The following is a 21,381-nucleotide window of genomic DNA, read 5'->3' as shown; positions in this document are numbered from 1 at the left end:
GTGCTAAAATATTGTGATAAAACATTAAGATAAACTCACATGGTGTTTTGCTGATGCAGACTCAAATGGTGTTTTGCTGAGGCAAGACCCATGGTATGAGATGTGTTGTTTAGAGAGAGTGTAAATATGACTCAACAGTGATCAGGTAGCTTGCATAGCAATCTTTGCAACACTTCCTTGATCTCACATCTTCTCTGATCTTCACTTTGCTGAGAAAGGCACAGCAAGAAACCTTTCCTGGAGATTTATCTGGTCTAGTTACTCCCACTGACTCCCACTTATTCAGTGGATGCCTAGATGTTTCTGCTGGATTATGCCACTGTTGCTGACTCATGTTTGGTACCTTGATACTATTATACTGGATTGCTGGAATCCTGACAGACAGAGATTAGAATTGCCCCAAAGAACTTCTAAATGTGTCTACATCTCCTTGTTCTATATATTCTATTTACCATCTTTTCTTCCCTACTTTGCATGGTGGACTAGGAGAGAGGTTGAAGCATTTGAGAACCTTCATTAAAAGTAGGTTTTTAAAAATCTAAGCCTAAACATGGAGTTCCTATTATTTTCCATTGTTCTTTTTTCTTTCAAAATGCACTGGTTCATGTCTCTATTACCTGGTGAAAAATTGGAAGCATTATTTAGCTATAGTATTAATCATAACACATTTACAATTGATCAGCAAATTAAAGTGATAATCTCAATCTTGTAATATTTTTTACACTTTTTTATAAATGAAAAAGGATCATCTGAATAGATGAGGCAGTACTGTCCTTGTACTTTTTAGACACCTTCTTTGGAAAAGATCCTGACGACATCTTCTTTTATCTTTCATTTTACAATGTATACACTGAGATATACATGAAAATAACACAATTCATGATTTCTTTTTACTGGCATGACTTTTAATATTTATTATTGTGCACTCTCTGACATGGAATGTCTGTACTCAGGATTATTTATGAATTATACCAATGTCGATAGTTCTCTATTTCTCAGTTTCTGTTTTCTCCAGTTTCAGCACCCAAGTAATTTCAGGACTAAAAGTAATTAACTAGCTATTGCTTAGATAGTTGGTGAAAGTCATGGTAGAACACCTGAATTAGTTCATATTTGTACACAATCAGGATAATGAATATATCTGTGTTCTGAGTTGTATGTAGGCAAAGATGAACTTGTCAGAATTGCTGCTTTTGCAATACTTGTCAGAATCAGATGTCAAAATTTCAAGATAATTATCTAAATATGTATAGAATACATTTCAAAATGAAATCTCTTAAAATGGAATGGCAATTCCATGAATTCTGCAATTTGAAATTTGCACCTAGGGTAATATCATCAACTAACGTTTCTGAAGATGCAGATATTTAAAAGATATTCTCTATAACACAACCATTTGTAATATATTAATACTTGATATATTATTTCTTTCTTCATCCTAGAGAGTACATTTATGAACAGTAGGATCACTTTCATTTGTTTTATTTGATATAATGCTAAGGGTAACTGGTTTAAATAAGTTTAAATGTATGAGTAACTATGGTGCAGAGGCTCTCCATGACCAGAGATAGTCCTTTATATGTGGAAGTTAAACTAAAACATTTGTGATCAAATAGAATCATCACTAGAGGCTCTACCATGTTTCTTGAGAGATGAACTCAGAACTACTTATTAAATGTTAACTGCATGTTTACCACCATAGAAGATTGTAGAGAGAATATCTTGTGTTGTGTATGGCTAGATCACCTGTCAATTAAAAAGCCTATGGCCTATGACTTAGGGAGAAATTAGGAGGTGAGACATCTTGGAGAGAGAAAGAATTCTGGGATAGATACAGGCATAGTAAAATACACCTGGGAAGATGTGAGGGGACAGACACATGGTAACTGAACACAGGTAACTAGCCATGTGGCAGAATGTATGTTAAAATACATGGGTAATTTTAACTTATGGTCTAGTCAGAGAAGAGCCTAGTTATATGGCCAACTTATTTGTAAATATATTTGCACCTGAGTCTTATTTCTGCTAGCAGGGGACTATAATGAAGAGCCAGACTTCAACTTTAACAGTAGAGGATGATGAAGATGTGTTCCATGTCTTGATGGAGTGACAACTGTGTTTATAACTTCAGGACAGATCCTGTACTGAATGGGAAAAAGCAGCAATTTAATGGAATTTGTCCTTCCAGGCTTACTCAAGATGCTGTTTGCAAAAGCACTATTTATAATTGTTTATTCACCTTCATTTTGATAACTGTGAGCCATGTGACCATTTTAGAGACAGAGATTGGCAGACTGTTGTGGAGGTAGAAGATAGATCAGAACCATGTAGCCTGGAGGAGCTGCAAGTAGCTAGGGATTACATAGCTGGGCAATAGAGTAGTTCAGTGGTATATTTGCCTAATCTAGGTATGCAGCTTGAAAATATATTAACTGCGTTGTAGATTCTTTGCACTGCATATTGGGGTTGGAGATTTACCAATATAAATCTGGCAAGCCTCTAGTGTTGTCCTTACATTGGGCTCTAGGGAGATGAGTGAAACCTGAGTGTTCATTGGCATTCTGAAGACTATCCATGGAGGAGGATGGCCTGAAGAACACAAGCAGTAGATCTAAGCATTTCCAGGAAAAACTGGTTGGTCATCTCAGCAAGCCAGCCATGGGAATTGGTGCCACACAGTTGCTTAGAGCTGGCCATGAGGGATGGGAAAGGCCACCAATGCCAGCACCTGGCCACTATAGATGGTGCTTAACATGGAGCACAAACCAAACATCGTGATATTAATAGTCTCTTGCTGTACCAACTGAGCTTATTGGGACTTGTATGGGACAGCTCCTTAGCCAATACTTATTTGTTGGTACTCAGATCTTTCTCTTGGTGGTGATGGCCTATGATTTCTATGGGGCCATCTGTAAACCAGTAAACTATACAATGAACATGAACTCTGTTGGGTTTGTTTGCATTCATTCGTTTAATTGACATGGGCTATGGAGGAATATATACTATTTGGTTCAAAATCTCTTTGTTAATAATTTTCATTTCTGTGGTCCTAATATAATTGATCATTTCATGTGTGCAGTGTAAGAACTTGCAATTGATAAATCTGTAGCTTTCTAAGTGCAGTTATTGCTCCCCTATCAAATCCTTCAACATCTTGAGAAAGTCTGAAATGATAAATTCTGTATAAAAACTCTGGTATAGAATCTTAATTATAGATACTATAAGATTGTCTCCTCTTTAGACATGTCTTTAGTTATAAATCAATAATTATAAATTAAAAGTTTTGGGTCTCCTTTTATTGGTAGATTGGCAATTTGAGATTGACGTTTTTCTGGGCTGGTGTCTGCTGCCATGACTCCAGGGATGGCTGTTTTCATGGGACTGGTATATGTTGCTATTATTCAGGGGATGAGTTCATTAATTGGGTGGAGTTTTCATCCACCAGACTTGTAACTCCTCATATCCTAGGATTGAGTGGGTCATGGTATATTTGGAAATGACTGCTTTCACAGGTCAGGAGTTGCGATTGTCATTCCAGGAATTGTCCTTTCTATGTTCTGGGGTATCTTCAGTGAATTTAGTCAAAACTGGTGAGCTACTGCAGGTATATTGGTAATTACTGATGGTAACTCATAAATATCGTGATAGAGCAACTTCATTCAGATAAGAAAGAAGCATCACTCTGTGAATTCAAAAGGAAAGAGAATAATATGTGAATGTCTAATTTCTTTTTTAAGTAATAATTAAACTCTCAGAAGTTTATCATGTTAGCTTACTATCTCATGTTAAATATGCATTTACTATATCTTTTAAAACTTACTAGTAAGAGAATAGCACAATGATAACGTAGCTATACATGTTGGAGTTTGTTAATTTATCTGTATATTAGATAAACTGAAATATCTAATTTTTAGTGGAACCTATGAGACTTTACTGACACAGAAGAACAAATTATAATTAAAACCATGATGAACTGTGTTGAATGGAGTTAATGACAAGCCTAGTTACAGGGAAAACACTAAAAACTAGGCACTGTGGTGATCGATATCTCATGAGCAGAAACAGTTATTCCACTGCTATCGTGTTAAAGTACAGGATCAAATGTGTAGACTAAATTCACTACAGTTACACTAGAATCCGGCATCATTCAAATGTCTCTATTTCATCCAAATGTGCAGAACTATGACTGGCTGTATTTTCAATAATTTTTTTATGTCAGCTACAACAGATTCTGCAGGTTAAAATTTCTGGGACACTTACGGATGAATAGGAGGAAGGATTCCAGGTCTGAAAGGGAAAGAAACTCCACAGAAAGATGAACAGAATCAACTAAGATGGACCCTAGGGGCTTCAGAGACTGAATCCCCAACCTAAGAATATACACAGGCTGCATCTAGGCCTTCCTGCATGTACATAACAGATGTGCAGCTTGGTCTTCATGTGGGTCCCTTGCAACTGGACATATGATATGTTCTTCAAGCTCGGCTAACTTGTTTGGTTTTAGTGGGAAAAGATGAGACTAGTCTCATTGACTTGATGTGCAGGGTAGGGGGATATCCACCCACTTAGAGAAGAAGGGGAGGAGAGGTGGAGGAAGAATTGTGGGAGAGGGTGATTTTCCTCAGGAACTCAGAACTTCTTGGATAGAATTTCTTGGATAGAATTGAATAAGTCAGTTCTTTGCTGTGGTGTGGCTGGTAATAGAGTAGAGATGCCTTTTCCTTTACTATAGTTCACATAAAACTTGCCTTATCTAAGTATTTTATAATAATACATTTATAAAACTTTATAACAGTTTATTAATATTCTTACATTGGAATTGTTCTTTTCAAGTAAAGTCCATGTCACTTGGCAGTTAACTACTTTTGTTGTTGTGTCCGCCAAGTCTTTTCTCTCTAGAGATTATTCAAGGAAAGAAACCTTTTCAGAAGAGAGTTCTTCATTTGAATTTGATCCAATATTTAAAAAGAATTTATAATGACCTTAGGACTCACTTATACGTTCTTATATATTCACAGATAATCTCAGTTGCTTTGAAATGAAACTATGGAAATATGGGGGTATGATTTAAGATAGTTTACAAAGGTATTATAAATATTCATTTTTAGTGAATGAGGGGTTGAAAATATTTTACTCTATTCTGGAGAAAAGTGCATCTCTGTAGTATATAGAGGTAAATATGAAACTGTCCATCATTGCATAGAACTATAGTTGACAGTCACATGGAAGCTATTGTATATCCTTCATGTGAATCGTTTCTCCCCACAATTTGCTACAAGGAGAAAAATTCACATAACTGATATTAACATTTTAAAAACTCTTTTGTTTACTAGTACCTTTAAATTGGGGTATGAAAATATTTATTCCCACAAATTAAGTCAATTTTATTCAAAATTTTGCAAATCATGGCATCTTTAATTTTCTACAAAAGTATTTTCAAAGCAGGTAAGAATGTTCAATTAGCTTTGTAAATTACATATTGATATTATATTTAAAGGTTCTTATATGAGAAGCCATGGGACGTAAATACTTTTGTGATACATGAAGTACAACTAATAATTTAAATACTAGATTCTCCTCCCTAAATTATCTAAACTGGGAAATTGTTAGAACACAAAAGTAAATAAGAACTATGTTTATTATATTGCATTATAGTTTGATTGCTGTATGTTATTTTTTATTGACTATTTTATTTATTTACATTTCGAATGTTGTCATCTTTTCTGGTTTCAACTCTGGAAACCCCCTATATTTTATAGGAAATTAACATTTATCTATTACATCAGTAGACATACAAATTCAATTCATTTATTTAACATTGATTCATGTGTGTAATATTTTTGTGGCATATTAACAAAGAAATGTGGTTTATAATGGATGTTTATATGAAAAGTTTTAATCCTATATACAAAGTATTTTAGAGTATAAGGGAACAAATATATTTATTTATATTCTGATATGGGATTTTATGTATGAATCTAAAAATTATGTCTATTAAGATGTTATGGCATATACAGAGGGAAATTCATGCTCAGAAATTAAATGTTAACATACTATTATTTTCTTAAACTCTAAATTATTTTTCTGGAAATGTGGTCTGTTTTTATTGAAAGTATAGTATAAGTAGTCCAAAACTTTCAAAGTATTAAATTCTTGAAAGCTTTTACAGTATAATATTGTTCAATAACTATCTTTTACTATATTATAGAATGCTAAACTGAGCAATAGTAGAATTGTCCTATGGAAATACAGCACTGATAGTTAAAGAAGCACTATTTCATGGAAGGTGAAATGTGAAAGCAGAAACTGTATATACAGAATATATTAATTCATGTAATTCAGTGGATGTGCTGTTTACAGTCTGTGGATTCTGTAAGTGCAGATCTCCTGAATCAGATGTTGACAGGAATGGGAATGATATACACAGAATACCTTCATGCTCAACTTCTATATAAAGACCAGAGTGAGATTCACATCTCACTCCCATGTGAATAGATTCGTTTTTCTTCTAGACAAGATACATTTCTGTGTAGGAATATATATATGAACATCTCTAATGTCATAGATAATTTCTAAGGCTTCTATGCTTTATGATTTATCTGTGTACCTCAGAATGTTCATGAATTTTAATGTTTTCACATATATATTATACACACTCACATGAAGATCAATAAGCTCCCTCCCTGACATAATATTTTCTGTTCTGTGGATATTATCTGTATTATGGATGATAAAAATGACTTATTCTCTTTGGTCTGGGAGTCACTCAAAGCATTGATAACTGTTATCTATGTCAACCTATCAGGTGTTGAGAAGAACTTAAGGACCATTGCATGTACTACCACCACTAGCCCCATCATCAACAACAATGTACTATGGAACACATATTTAAGAATATCCCCATTGTAGAAATGATGAAGGTGGGGTACAATGAGGTTTATTCTGTTTTTTTGTAGAAAAGAAGAGAACCTGAAATAACATCAGAAGGTACATGGCCCTAGAGTTCACATTAGTCACCAGTGATGACACTTCTGTTGTAAGAATGTCCAAGAACCTCTCAAGATATGCAATTTAAACTGTTCTTTTAAGTTTAATGGGCTGTTTGTAAAGGTTGCAAGCCTGTGAGAAGTGTATTCAGATGTTTAATAATGCAACAGCAATGACGAGCTGGATGCTCATAGATATCTAGATTATGCTTTAAATATGTTCTCCATAAAACAACCACTTCAAGAAATGACTCTATATCAATTGATATACTCACTCCAAAATATTTTATTTTATTATTTTATTTTGTTTGAGTGTCTGCATGTATGTTTGTGTACCACATGCATGCCTGGTGATATGTAGGTCAGGCATTGGACCCAAGGGAAGTATAGTTGCAAATGGTTGTGAAACACTTTGAACATGCTAGAAATTGAACTGGCATCCTCTAAGAAATAAAGTAAAATAAAGTAAAATGAAATAAAATAAAATAAATAGTGATATCAATTACTGAGCCATTTCTCCAGCCTCATATTGAAGGGTGTTGACATAGAGAGTATATTTCTAAAAGCAGGTACATTTTTTCAAGCTTTCAGACATGTTGCTAAAAGTAAAAATTTTAAGTAAGTCATTTAAAACATATGATTTTAGAAAAGAGATACATTAAGACTTAACATAAACTCTTGTACTTTTAGGCACAGCTAAAATGTCCAAGAAGGAGTAGTCATCAACAGAAGGTCCACAGTGATTATTATAAGAGGAACTTGATGGTCTCTGAATACCTACTGTATGTTTACCATTGGAACAGCTAAGGAGACAATTTTTCATGGCCATATACATGCTTCGTGACATTTCTTGTGTATGCTCTCATCTCTGAAATAAGCCTCCTAAAAAGGTCAATGGGACAGAGCTACAATGTTACAGAATTCATTTTTGTGGGCCTTACTCAAGATCCTGCTGGGCAAAAAGCATTATTTGTCTTGTTTTCACTTACCTACATTGTGACAATGCTGGGCAACCTGCTCATTGCAGTGACAGTGATTGCCAGCCCTTCCTTAAACTCCCCAATGTACTTCTTTCTTGCCTGCCTTTCAGTCCTGGATGCTTTTTATTGCAATACCATCTCACCAAATTTAATTATAGGTTTATTAAAAGATAAAAAGACAATCTCCTTCAGAGCTTGCATGCTCCAGCTCTTTGTAGAGCACTTATTCGGTGGTGTTGAGGTCTTCCTTCTGGTATTCATGGCCTATGACCGCTATGTGGCCATCTGTAAGCCACTGCATTATTTGACCATTATGAACCAGCAGGTGTGCATTATCCTGTTGCTGGTAGCTGGAGTTGGAGGAATGGTACACTCAATGATTCAAGTTTTGACTGTGTATAAACTTCCTTTTTGTGGTACCAATGTCATTGATCACTTCATGTGTGACATGAATCCATTACTGGGACTTGCATGCACTGATACCTACTTCCTTGGCATCATTAGCATTGCCAATGGTGGAGTAATCTGTGTGGGAATTTTCACCTTTCTCTTAGTCTCCTATGGAATCATTCTAAACTCTCTTAAGACCCATAGCCAGGAAGGAAGGCTCAAAGCTCTGTCCACCTGCAGCTCCCACATCATGGTGGTTGTCTGCTTTTTTGCTCCCTGTATTTTTATATATGCTAGACCTGTCTCCAATTTTCCTATTGATAAATATATTGCTGTGTTTTATACAGTTGTTAGTCCCATGCTGAATCCATTAATATATACCTTGAGAAATTCAGAGATGAAAAATTCTATTAAAAAGCTCTGGTGTAAAACACCAGCATAGAAGATTGTTTTCTCACTGAATATTATTAGCAGTAAATCGAAAATCAGAGATAAATTTTAACAAGGGATGCTGTGCTCTTCCCATGTAGGTGTGTTGATATTATACAAAGTTTTTGAAAGTGAAGAATACATTTTCAGAGAGATTATCATCAAGGTGTTTGTGAGCCTTAACCCTTGGTGATATAGCCTAGGGAATGATTAGAATATGAAAATGGTTATGTGGGACTCTTTCATATTAGAAATAACAACAAAGCAAATTTACCTTGAACTTTGTTTTTTCAGGCAGCACTGAAATGAGATTAGAAAAATATCAGTGTGGGAAAATTTGAATCATCTATATTCATGAAGAAAAAAATAACCCAAGAGGGTGGTATAGCAATGGTTCACTGATGAGTCAATATAGTGGGTGTGGGTGTCTATGTTATATGCATTGATTATGAGTCTTCCCTTTACTTGCTTCAAGGTCTCTGCTGTTTTATTTTCAAGTATTTGGATAGCTGTGAAACAGTCTAGTTGAGGACACCAGCAGCCAACAATTTTAAGTGATCACATGCTGCTGCAATTTAAATGTCAGTTTTTGAAGAACAAGTTTAATTGAAGTGTACACATATTTCTACAATATTTATCATCATTACATTTATTTATATTTTCCAATAATAGGTATCTCTCATGTTCTCTTCATGTTGGTGAAAATTTTTATCAGGAAACTCTTATGTGCAAATACCAAGTTTACTAAAAGTTACATTCCATTTCAATTTCACTTAAATACTTAAAAGCACTTTATTTTGCTAAAATCAAAATTTTATTTGTAACTTCTGTAAAAAAAACAAAAAAACTACTAAATTTCTTCTCAGTCTCTACCCATTTAGGGAGATCACAAATCAAAATGTGAGGTAACATTACTTCCATTCCAGTATGGAATATTACATGCAATTGCATTTATGCTTTGATATGATTTGCTTTGTATCCTTGCATTTAATAATTAAATAGCAACAACAACAACAGCAATAATAATGATACATTATTAAAAATCTGCTATGTGATGTTATGATAAACATATGATAAAATCCATGATAAAAAAGTTGCTCCAATGAAGAATTTACTAATTTTCAATATCTCACATGTAGCTTTTTATATTGCTTGCTTCTTTGCAAACCTAGTTAAATCTACTCTTTTTGCATTACTTCCAGTACATTTGAATTGTATTACCTACAAATAGAACATTCATATAAATAGGAAAAACAGGTTTGGAGGTATAGATGAACCTGTGTTTATAAATTTTATCATTTAGAAATATTGTATTAATCATACTGCCCTGTAGTATATGTAACTCATTTTTAATTTTAAGAGGTCTACTTGTGGTGAAAATTACTGAATGTAGTTTTTGTACCTTTCTGATGCCATTCCTGTATCTTTGCACAAACTTATTCAATTTAACATCACATTTATGTATAATTAAAATATATTTTGAAGCTTTAATTAATTTTGATAATAAATGAAATTCATGGTACAGATATAATTTTGTAACAATCATTATGGATCCAGAGTCCACATATTTACAATTTTCTTAGGTTATCTCCAAGTATACCTTGAGTTCTCCCTAGGTACAATTCAATGGAAAATTTGAGTCACTATGGTCACAGTAGTTACTACTTTCATTTACACTAGATGGCAATTACATAGAAGAGTAAAAGTCCAAATATTTTGACTGAAAAAATATTTATGGAACAACATTTGGACTATTATAGGCTCCTTGCTGTGGGTGCTAAATTATTTTGTATGACAAAGTGAATTGTTAGTTAAACAGAAAGAAGTAGAGCTGTTAAAATGGCTGTGTACATAGTTTCTGTATACTGGGTTCTAGAATTGCCTTGTCTAAACTCATACATTTTTAATGTACCTCCTGAGGCATATTTGTAATTACATTTATAAAGTGATCCAGACCTCTGTCTTCTTAAGGTAAATATGGACTATTCCTTTTATCATGCTGATCTTAGGTATTATATATTATTTGTATTTTAGCCTACCCAGTAAGAAGTATATTTAACAACACAATCAACTGATTGCTATTGCAATTTTCAGTGTATATTTTCTCTATTATTTACAACCTATCCCTTTCTAAAACGTAAGGATTTTATATCTTCTGAAAATTATTTGTTTAAATATTAGGACTTTACTAAATATCCAATCTTTGGAGAGAAGATTAATCAGTTAATGACATGCTAACTGTTTTTTTAATGTAAGGAGGTCTGGTTCCTAGCACAAACAACAGTTGGATTATAAATTTCTAAATACAGTTTCACAGCATCCAATGCCCTTCAGTTTCTGAGGGTACCTGAATTCTTATGGCGCACAGAAATTCAGTGAATCACACTTACTCATACACATAAATTTAAGAAGAAACCTTTGAAATTGAAGACACAATAAAAATTTATGTATACAATCATAAGTAATACAGAAATTTTCAGCTATGGGAAAATCTAAAAATGACAGTTAGATGAGGTAATCCCTACACATATAAACATGTAAGCAAACCAAATTGATTTAACAGATATTTACAGAACATTTCACTCTTAAAAAAAAAGAAAAAAAGAATATACCTTCTTAAAATCAGAAAAGAGAATATACCTTCTTCCCAACACCTTATGGTGTCTTTTCTAAAACTGAACATATAATTGGTCACAAAGCAATCCTCCATGGAAACAAGAATATTGAATTAATCCCATGTATTCTTTCAGACAACCACAGACAAAGGTGGGACTTCAATAACAACAAAAGCAACAGAAAGCCCACATACACACAGAAGCTGAACAACTCTCTACTCAATGATAACTTGGTCATGGAAGAAATAAATTAAAAACTTTCTATAATTTAACGAAAATGATGGCACAGCATACCCAAATGTATGGGACACAACCAAAGCAATAAGAAAAGTGAAAAACTCATAGCTCTGAGTGCCTCCATAAAGAAATTGGAGAGATCATACAATAACAACAGCACATCTGAAAACTGTAGAATAAAGTATCAACAAAGCTAGGAGCTGTTTTTTTTTTTCCCCAGAAATTTAACAAGGTAGGAAAACCTTTAGCCAAACTAACTAGAGGGCATAGAGATAGTGCCCAATTAACAAAATCAAAAAAGAAAAGAAAAGAAAAGATAAAAGGAAGGAAAAGGAAATAAAATAAAATAAAAGGGAGACTGAACAGAACATAGAAACTGAGGATATTAAAAACATCAGATTCTACTTCAAAAGTATATAATTAGAAATCTGGATGAAATGGAAGATTTTCTAGATAGATACCAACTAACAAACTTAAATTGGGACCAAATAAACCATCTGAACAGCCCCATAACCCGTGAAGCACTCATGAAAAGTGTCCCAACCAAAAAAAAAAAAAAAAAAAAAAACAAAAAAACAAAAACAAAAACAAAACAAAACAAAAAAAAACAAAAACAAAAACAAAAAAAACAAAAAAAAGGGCCAGATGGTTTTAGTGAATAATTCTATCAGATCTTCAAAGAAGACCTAATACTAACACTTCTCAAACTATTTCACAAAATAGAAATAGAAGGAATACTACCCAATACCACATATGTTCTATGAAGCCAGATTTACCTTGATACCTAAACCACACAAAAAACCAGCAATGAAAGAGAACTTCAGACCAATTTCCCTTATTAATATCAATGCAAAAGTACTGTATAAAATTCTCACAAATGAATGAAGAACACATCAAAATGCTCATTCACCATGATTAAGTAGGTGTCATACCAGGGATGAAGGGAAATGGAAATCCATTAATGTAATCCATTATATAAACAATTTCAAAGGAAAAAATATGATCATCTCATTAGATGCTGAAAAAGACTTTGAAAAAATATAATACTCTTTCATGTTAAAAGTATTGCAGAGATCAGGAAGCCAAGGCCCATTACTAAACATAATAAAAGTAATATAGAGCAAACTAATAGTCAATATAAAAAAAATGGAGAGAAACTTGAATCAATCGCCCTAAACTCAGGGACAAGACAAGACTGCCTACTCTCTCCCTATGTTATATAGTGCTTGAAGTTCTAGCCAGAGAAATTAGACAATAAAAAGAGATCAAAGGGATACGAATTAGAATTGAGGAAGTCGCTATTTGCAGATGATATGATTATATACATAAGTGACCACAAAAATTCTGCCAGAGAACTCCTAAACTTGATAAACAATGTCAACTAAGTGACTGCATATAAAATTAACTCAAACAAATCAGTGGCTTTCTTCTACTCAAAAGATAATCAGGCTGAGAAAGAAATTAGGGAAATGACACAATTTACAACAGTCACAAATAATATAAACTGTCTTGGTGTGAGTCTAACTAAGCAAGTGAGAGATTTGCACTACTAGAACTTCAAGTCCTTGAAGAATGAAATTGAAGAATACCTTAGAAGATGGAAAGTTCTCCCATACTCATGAATCAGTAGGAATAACATAGTAACAATGGCCATCTTACCCAAAGCAATATACAGAATCAATGCAATCCCCATCAAAATTTGAACTCAATTCTTCATAGAGGTAGAAAGAGCAATTATCAAATTCATCTGGAATAACAAAAAACCCAGGATAGAGAAAACCATTCTCAACAGTAAAAGAGCATCCGGGGGAATCACTATTTCTGACCTCAAGCTGTAGTACAAAGATCCTCCAACATATAACAAGGTCGCATACCACACTACGTTTATATATGTTTATATGTTTAAATATGTGACCTTATTTATTTATTTGTTTCTTTCTTTCTTTATTTTTAGGACACATGCTCCACTATGTTCATAGCAGCCCTATTTGTAGTAGCCAGAAGCTGGAAAGAACCAGGTGTCCCTCAAAGGAGGAATGGATACAAAAAAATGTGGTATATTTACACAATGGAGTACTATTCAGCCATTAGAAACAATGAATTCATGAAATTCTTAGACAAATGGATGGAGCTGGAGAACATCATACTAAGTGAGGTAACCCAGTCTCAAAAGATCAATCATGGTATGCACTCACTGAAAAGTGGATGTTAGCCTAGAAACTTTGAATACCCAATACATAATCCACATATTAAAGATGTCCAAGAAGAACGGAGGAGTGGCCCCTGGTTCTGGAAAGACTCAGTGTAGCAGTATAGGGGAATACCAGATCAGGGAAGAGGGCTTTTGGGGAGTGGGGATCCAGAAAAGGGGAAATCATTTGAAATGTAAATGAATATATCAAATAAAAAAAAGACCTTATTTATAATAGCCAGAAGCTACAAACAACCAGAGGTCCCTCAACAGAATAATGAATACAGAAAATTTGATATATTTATACAATGGAGTGTTAATTAGTTATTAAGAACAATGACTTTATAAAATTCTCAGACAAATGGATGGAACTAGAAAATATCCTTAGTGAGTTAACCTAGATACAAAAGAACATACATGTACCCACTTATAAGTGCAAATTAGCTCTAAAACTCAGAATAAGCCTGATACAACTCACAAATTATATGCAGAAGAAGAATTAAGAACAAAGTGTAGGTGCTTCAATCCTACACAGAATTGGGCACAAAATAATCACATGTAAAGTGCTTTTATAGTAACAAAATGCAGTCTAAAATCAATAGTTTAAATATTTATTTAGAGTCTTATGTAGACTGAAGTAACTCAAAACAGGGAATGTCACCTCTAATAGACCATAAAAACAATGGGTTGGATTCTAAAGGGATAATCTTTTATTTTTAAAAAGTAAACATTCCAAGTATGAGCACTTCGTGTACAAGTTTGATGTTGTATTAACTAATATGAGGAGGTTTATTGGATTTATTGACTCTCCAGAGAATCTATTTTTGGAAAGAAAAGTACTCCACTATATTTCATTCTTGACATATGTGCTAAAATATAACATTTTAAGTAAGAAATTTAGTGTATTAGTGACTGTGATACATAGATTTATTGAGATTTTGCTTTAAAATAATTTATAATTAAGATTTATAATGTCATCATACAATGTAAGATTTCATCATACATTCTTATATTACATGGACTGTATATTTTTCCATTGTTTACTCCCACAGTGACCTCTTGTGTGTCATACTGCTCTAGTTTTTCCTTTTTTTCTTCTGTTATTCATCTCTACCTTGCTTTTATTGCACACATTCCATCACACTCTCTGTTTACCATCTCCCTTAAGAACTCTTCTAATGGAATATTTCTAGTACTACCCAGGCCCAAAAGGAGAATATGACAAGATATAACAAAATTTAATCATAATGAAAATACATTAAGTGTATCACTCAAAGTTATGTATTTCCTTCTTTATGTGGCCTTGTTTTGATTTTGAATATATTATTACAACACCTTTCCTTTCTGTTTTTCTTCTTTCAAGTCCTCCCATATAACCCTTCCCACTCTCAAATCCATGGTCTCTTCATTCATTAACATGCTCATTTGTACAATATACTTGTATTTTTCCATCTGACTACTAGGTGATGGATAAGCAATTGGTATTCACTTTTCAGTAAGGAGGTCCTCCCTTTTCATTACCAGTTTTCTTCTTGTGGCCTATAGTTAGATTTGAAGCCTCATGGATTTTCCACTGTCAACTCTGACATACCCATCAATGTCTTTTTCATCTCACATTTCATCTCACATGCTGCTGAGACCTTATGGGTGTAACCTCTCACATTAGTAGGAGACACATTTCATAGCTAATTCATTATCTAATGAATCTTAGAATCTCTTCACTCCCTGTTATGCAATGTTCCATGAACTTTAAGTATGTAAATGTTTTGTAGATGTTTTCACTAGGACAGGGTTTCACATTTCTGCATTTAAAGTATGTTGCAGTTATTTTCCCTGCAAGATCAGTGCAAAGAAGGTGTGTGAATGGACAGGTAAAAAGGGGGCATAGCTAGGAGTTGCTAGGGGTTGGGGAGTGAAGAGAGAGGAGAGTGGGAGAGGTCACAGGAGGGGAAGAGGAACGGCAGCCAACATAATGTTATCAAAAGGCTAGAATTACTGGGATAAAGCTTTATCAGTTTTAATTGGCTCTGGAATTACTATACTGGCATCTGGTAATTTTGATTAAATATACATAAATTTAATTGGCTAACTAGTTAAGCATCAAGAGTCCTGTTTCTACTGAGTAATTGAGCCAAAGCTGGCAGACCTTGGGATGTATGGGCATTATGTAGAAGTGAGATGAACTTCCAGGACCATGCCAGAGATATGGCCAGGCCAGCAGGGCTGCCAGAGAGCTGGGGTCACATGGAGTGGGACTCTGCCAGGACATGATGTTGTGCCATGGCATGGCAGGAGAGTTGGCGGGTCTGCCTTTTTTAGTAGTTCCCTCAAAAAAAGTGCATTGGGGTTTTCTGTAATGGTCACTGGCAAGATATAATTCTTTTAAAAATGAACAAAATTTGCCAACCCAAAACCAAAGTATCTACTGAAGTCTCAAGATAGCACTGTAAATATTATACTAAATAAACACCAAATGGGAAATAGAATTGGCATCAGAAAAAAAACTGGATTTCTTGAATGAGGACATGGGCACTGGTCTCTGAATGTTGATTTCTGGTTCATAGCAGAGAAGATAAAAGTAAAGATGTGTTCAATGTTACAACATATTCATAGCCATGTCCAAAATTTCACAATAAGCCCTGTTTAACTGAGCATTCATCTATAAGATAAGACTCATGAAAAAATCTATAATAAATAACAAAATTGTAACAGAATTTTTCCTTTTGGGCCTCACTCATGTTCTTTATTAGTAAAAAGAATCATTTGCCATGGTTTTGTCCATGCACATTATAACAATGATGGAAGATGTTACAGTGTTGACAATTATGGTCACTCACCTCTGTGGGCTCTCCAGTATACTTCCTTGCCAGTCTGTCTTGTGGATGTTGTATATTACACAGCCATATCACTCAAGTTGATTAATAGTAAAACTGTCTTTTTCCTTATCATAATGTCTTTTGGGACCACACTGAAGTTTGGTTTTTTGGTTTTTGGGTTTTATTTTTGAGACAGGGTTTCTCTGTGTAGCCCTGGCTGTCCTGGAACTCACTCTGTAGACCAGGCTGGCCTCGAACTCAGAAATCTGCCTGACTCTGCCTCCCAGAGTGCTGGAATTATAGGCATGCTCCACCACCACCTGGCTCATACTAAACTTTGAAGATACACAGTTGGAAAAAGAAAAAATACACTGTCCTCACTGGGATCTCACATAATGGGGGTTGGACTAGTTTTTGTTCCCATATTTTCTTGTATGTGACATGTTTCCAACTCTCTTGTTCATAAACCCATTGTGGCTTTTCATACATTTGTAATTCCCATTTTAAATCCTTTAATATAACCATTTGGAAAGTCAAAGATGAAAATTTCTGTGGAAAACATATGCATAACATATTACCTACACATAGAATTAGAATGTCTTCTCCAACTTAGTCACAAAACCTACAATCTAAAATGGTATCCCATCTTCAAGATATGGTAGTTCCATGAGGGCAGAAAAATGTGGGAGTGGTCAACTCTTTTACTTAGCATTTTCTTACTCTGAACAGACACCATGACGAAGGCAACTCTTATAAGGACAACATTTAATTGGGTCTGACTTACAGGTTTAGTGTGGGAACATGGCAGCATCCAGTCAGACATGGTTCAGAAGGAGCTGAGAGTTCTATGCCTCCATCTGAAAGCTGCTAGGAAAATACTCACTTCCAGGCAGCTAGGCTGAGGGTCTTAAAGCCCACATCCACAGTGATATACCTATTCCAATAGGGCCACAAAACTCCAACAGGGCCATACATTATAATAGTACCACTTCCTACTGCGCATATACAAACCATCACACCAACCAATATTTGATTTGATTTAAAGCCCACTCTGCATGATGGAATCCATACTCAAATATGTTTGGGTGACTAAGACCCTGATACTAGATAGCATAGGGATTCTTGGAGAAAACCAAGTACTTCTGTACTAAAAGAACATAGCACTAAAGTGACATCTAATGACATTATTCAGGTATCATCAGAGAATCTTTGTCTTACCCAGATAAGAAATACAGAGACCCACATCCAGACAATATCCTGAAATTGAGAGAATTTGGAAAACTCAGCCCTAAATTGGAATGGTTCCATTAATTCCAATCCCTTGAGGCTCAGACAATATTTAAAAGGGAGAAGGAAGAATATAAAATCCAGAGGGGGTAGAGGAAACCAAGGAAGAAATGTTTTCTGACACACATATAAATGAACAGATACAAGAGCAGCATGCACAGTACCTGTACCCAGTTGTGTCCTAGAGCTGAAAGGGGAAGTGGAAACATGCTCCCGCCCCTAGCTCAGAAGCAATCTCCAATTGATAGCTACTTGCAAATAGAAGTTATTTTTTTAAGATACTCTTCCTTCAGAAACAAATTACCCTTGAAATTAGGCACTGGACACCATCTTCACTTCGGGGACCTAGCAGGCAGGTAGAGTTGGGAGGCAGGGACCATAAACCTCAGAACAACTGGGTCCATCCAGGCTCTGCCTGCATCCAGGGGCTGGGCAGCTCCACGGTCCTCTGTTCACCGATCCTGCCAGGGGAGAACTGGTTTACAGAGAGTCATTGACCTGACAGGTTTGGAGGTCAGGTGACTGCCATCTTCTCTCAGATAACTGAGTGGGCAGGTTCAGCCAGGAGCATAGGAAACATAAGAGTGGCAGAGCAGCTGGGACAGAGTCCAGGCTCCACTTGCACCCAGGAAGTGGGCCACACCACAGCACTCTGCCACGGGAGAGCCTGTCACCTAGGGGTGATGAGACAGACTTGCAGGCCCACAGGAGGGACAAGCACCAACCAGAGACAGCAGGCCCAATAAATAACAGAGATAACCAGATGGCAAAAGGCAAACATATGAATGTTACCAACAGAAATCAGGTCAACATGGCACGATCTGAAGCCAATTCTCCCACAACAGCAATTCCTGGATAACCCAACACACCAGAAAAGCAAGATTTAGATTTAAAACCACAGCTTATGATGCTGATAGAGGGCTTCAAGAAGGACATAAATAATTCACTTAAAGAAATACAAGAGAACACAAGTAAACAGGGAGAAACCCTTAAAGAACTACAGGAAAGCACAACAAAACAGGTGAAGGCATTGAACAAAACTGTCCAGGATCTAAAAATGGATATATAAACAATAAAGAAATCACAAAGGGAAGCAACTCTGGAACCAGAAAACCCAGGAAAGAAGTCAGAAATCATGGATACAAGTATCAACAACAATACAAGAGACAGAAGAAAGAATTTCAGATGTGGAAGATCCTATACAAAGCATTAAAACAACAGTCAAAGAAAATGAGAAATGAAAAAAGCACCTAATATAGAATGTCCAGGAAATCCATGACAAAATGAGAAGATCAAACCTAAGGATTATAGGTAAAGAAGAGAGTAATGATTTCCAACTTAAAAGGTCAGTCAATGTTGTCAACAAAATTATAGAAGAAACCTTCCTGAACCCAAAGAAAGAGATGTCTCTGAACATACAAGAAGCCTATAGAACTCCAAATAGTTTGGACTAGAAAATAAGTTCCTCCCAACACATAATAATTAAAACACCAAATATACTAACAAGGAAAGAATATTAAAAGCAGTGAGAGAAAATTGTCAAGTAACATATAAAAGGAAACTGATCAGAATTATACCAGAGTTCTTGACAGAGACTCTGAAAGCCAGAAGATCATGGGCAGATGTGTTATCGAGCCTAATGGAACACAAATTCCAACTCAGGTTACTATACCCAGCAAAGCTCTCAGTTGGCATAGATGGAGAAACTAAGGTATTCCATGACAAAAACAAATTCATACAATATCTTTCCACAAATACAACCCTTCAAAGAATAATGAATGGAAAACACCAACAAAAGAGGGAAACTACACACTAGAAAAAGCAAGAAATTAACCATCTTTTAACAAAACAAAGAGACACACAAACATAACTCCACCTCTAATAACAAAAGTAACAGGAAGCAACAATTACTTTTCCTCAATATCTCTTAATATCAATGGACTCAATTCTGCAAGAATGATATATAGACTAATAGACTGCATACATAAGGAGGACCCAACATTTTGCTGCATACAGGAAACTCACCTCAGGCACAAAGACAGACACTACCTCAGAGTAAAAGGCTGGAAAACAAATTTTCATGCACATGGTGCCAAGAAACAAGCTGGTGTAGCCATCCTAATATCAAATAAAATTGACTTTCAACCTAAAGTAATCAAAAAAGATAAGGAAGGACACTTCATATTCTTCAAAGGAAAAACGCACCAATATGAATTTTCAATTCTGAATATATATTCACCAAATGCAGGGCACCCACATTCATAAAAGAAACTTTTCTAAAGCTCAAAGCACATATCGTACCACACATAATAATAGTGGGAAACTTTAATACCCCACTCTCATCAATGGATAGATCACGGATCACAATCTAAAGAGAGAAACAGTAAAACTAACAGAAGTTATGAACCAAATGGATTTGAAAGACATCTATAGGACATTTTATCCTAAAACATGAGAATATACCTTCTCAGCACCTCATGGTACCTTCTCCAAAATTGGACCATATACTAAGTCACAAAATAGAGCTCAGCAGATATAAGAAGATTGAAATGATTCCATGCACCTTATCAGATAACCATGGATTAAAGCCAGTCTTCAATAACAGCAAAATAAAAGAAAGCCCACATACACATGGAAACTGAACAATATTCTACTCAATGACAACTTGGTCAAGGAAAAAAATAAAGAAAGAAATGACAGAATTTTTAGAATTTAGTGAAAATGAAGGCATAACATACCCAAACTTATGGGACACAATGAAAACAGTGCTAAGAGGAAAACTCATACATCTGAGTGCCTCAAAAAAGAAACTAGACAGAGAATACACTAACAGCTTAACATCACGGCTGCAGGATCTGGAACAAAAAGAAGCAAATACATCCAAAAGGAGTAGATGGTAGGAAATAATCAAACTCAGGGCTGAAATCAACCAAGTAAAAACAAAAAGTACTATACAAAGAATCAAGCAAACCAGGATTTTGTTTTTTGAAAAAAAAAAAAAAACAAAACAAGATAGATAAACACTTAGTCAAATTCATCACCCGGCATAGAGACAGTTCCCAAATCAGCAAAATCAGAAATGAAAACAGGGGCATAACAACAGATATTGAGGAAATCCAAAAAAGTCATTAGATCCTACTACAAAAGTCTATACACAACAAAAGTGGAAAATCTAGAAGAAATGGAAAATTTTCTAGACAGATCATCTATCACGATTAAGGAGGCTTCATACCAGTGATGCAGGGATGCTTCAGTATATGGAAATCCATTGATGTAATCTACTATATAATCAAACTAAAAAGAAAAATATCACATGGTCTTTTCATAAGATGCTGAGAAAGCATTTGAAAAAAAAATAACATCTCTTCATGATAAAAGTCTTAGAAAGATCAGGAATTCAAGGGCCAAACCTAAACATAGTAAAAGCAATATACAAGAAACCAGTAGCCA

General features: G+C 34.8%; 1 protein-coding gene across 1 annotated transcript; it reads left to right on the top strand.

Moving 5' to 3' along the window:
- Window positions 1-7,880: 7,880 nt before the first annotated feature.
- On the top strand, window positions 7,881-8,798 carry LOC127684417 (olfactory receptor 4A5-like). The gene has a single exon (XM_052181345.1). It carries the CDS (start codon window positions 7,881-7,883, stop codon window positions 8,796-8,798), a length of 918 nt encoding a protein of 305 aa, XP_052037305.1.
- The last annotated feature ends 12,583 nt before the right edge of the window (window positions 8,799-21,381 follow it).

Source organism: Apodemus sylvaticus, chromosome 5, assembly GCF_947179515.1.
Source record: "Apodemus sylvaticus chromosome 5, mApoSyl1.1, whole genome shotgun sequence".
In the NCBI taxonomy this organism is placed as follows: domain Eukaryota; kingdom Metazoa; phylum Chordata; class Mammalia; order Rodentia; family Muridae; genus Apodemus; species Apodemus sylvaticus.
Note: the sequence above shows the minus strand (reverse complement) of the source record. Positions and strands in the feature narration are given on the sequence as shown.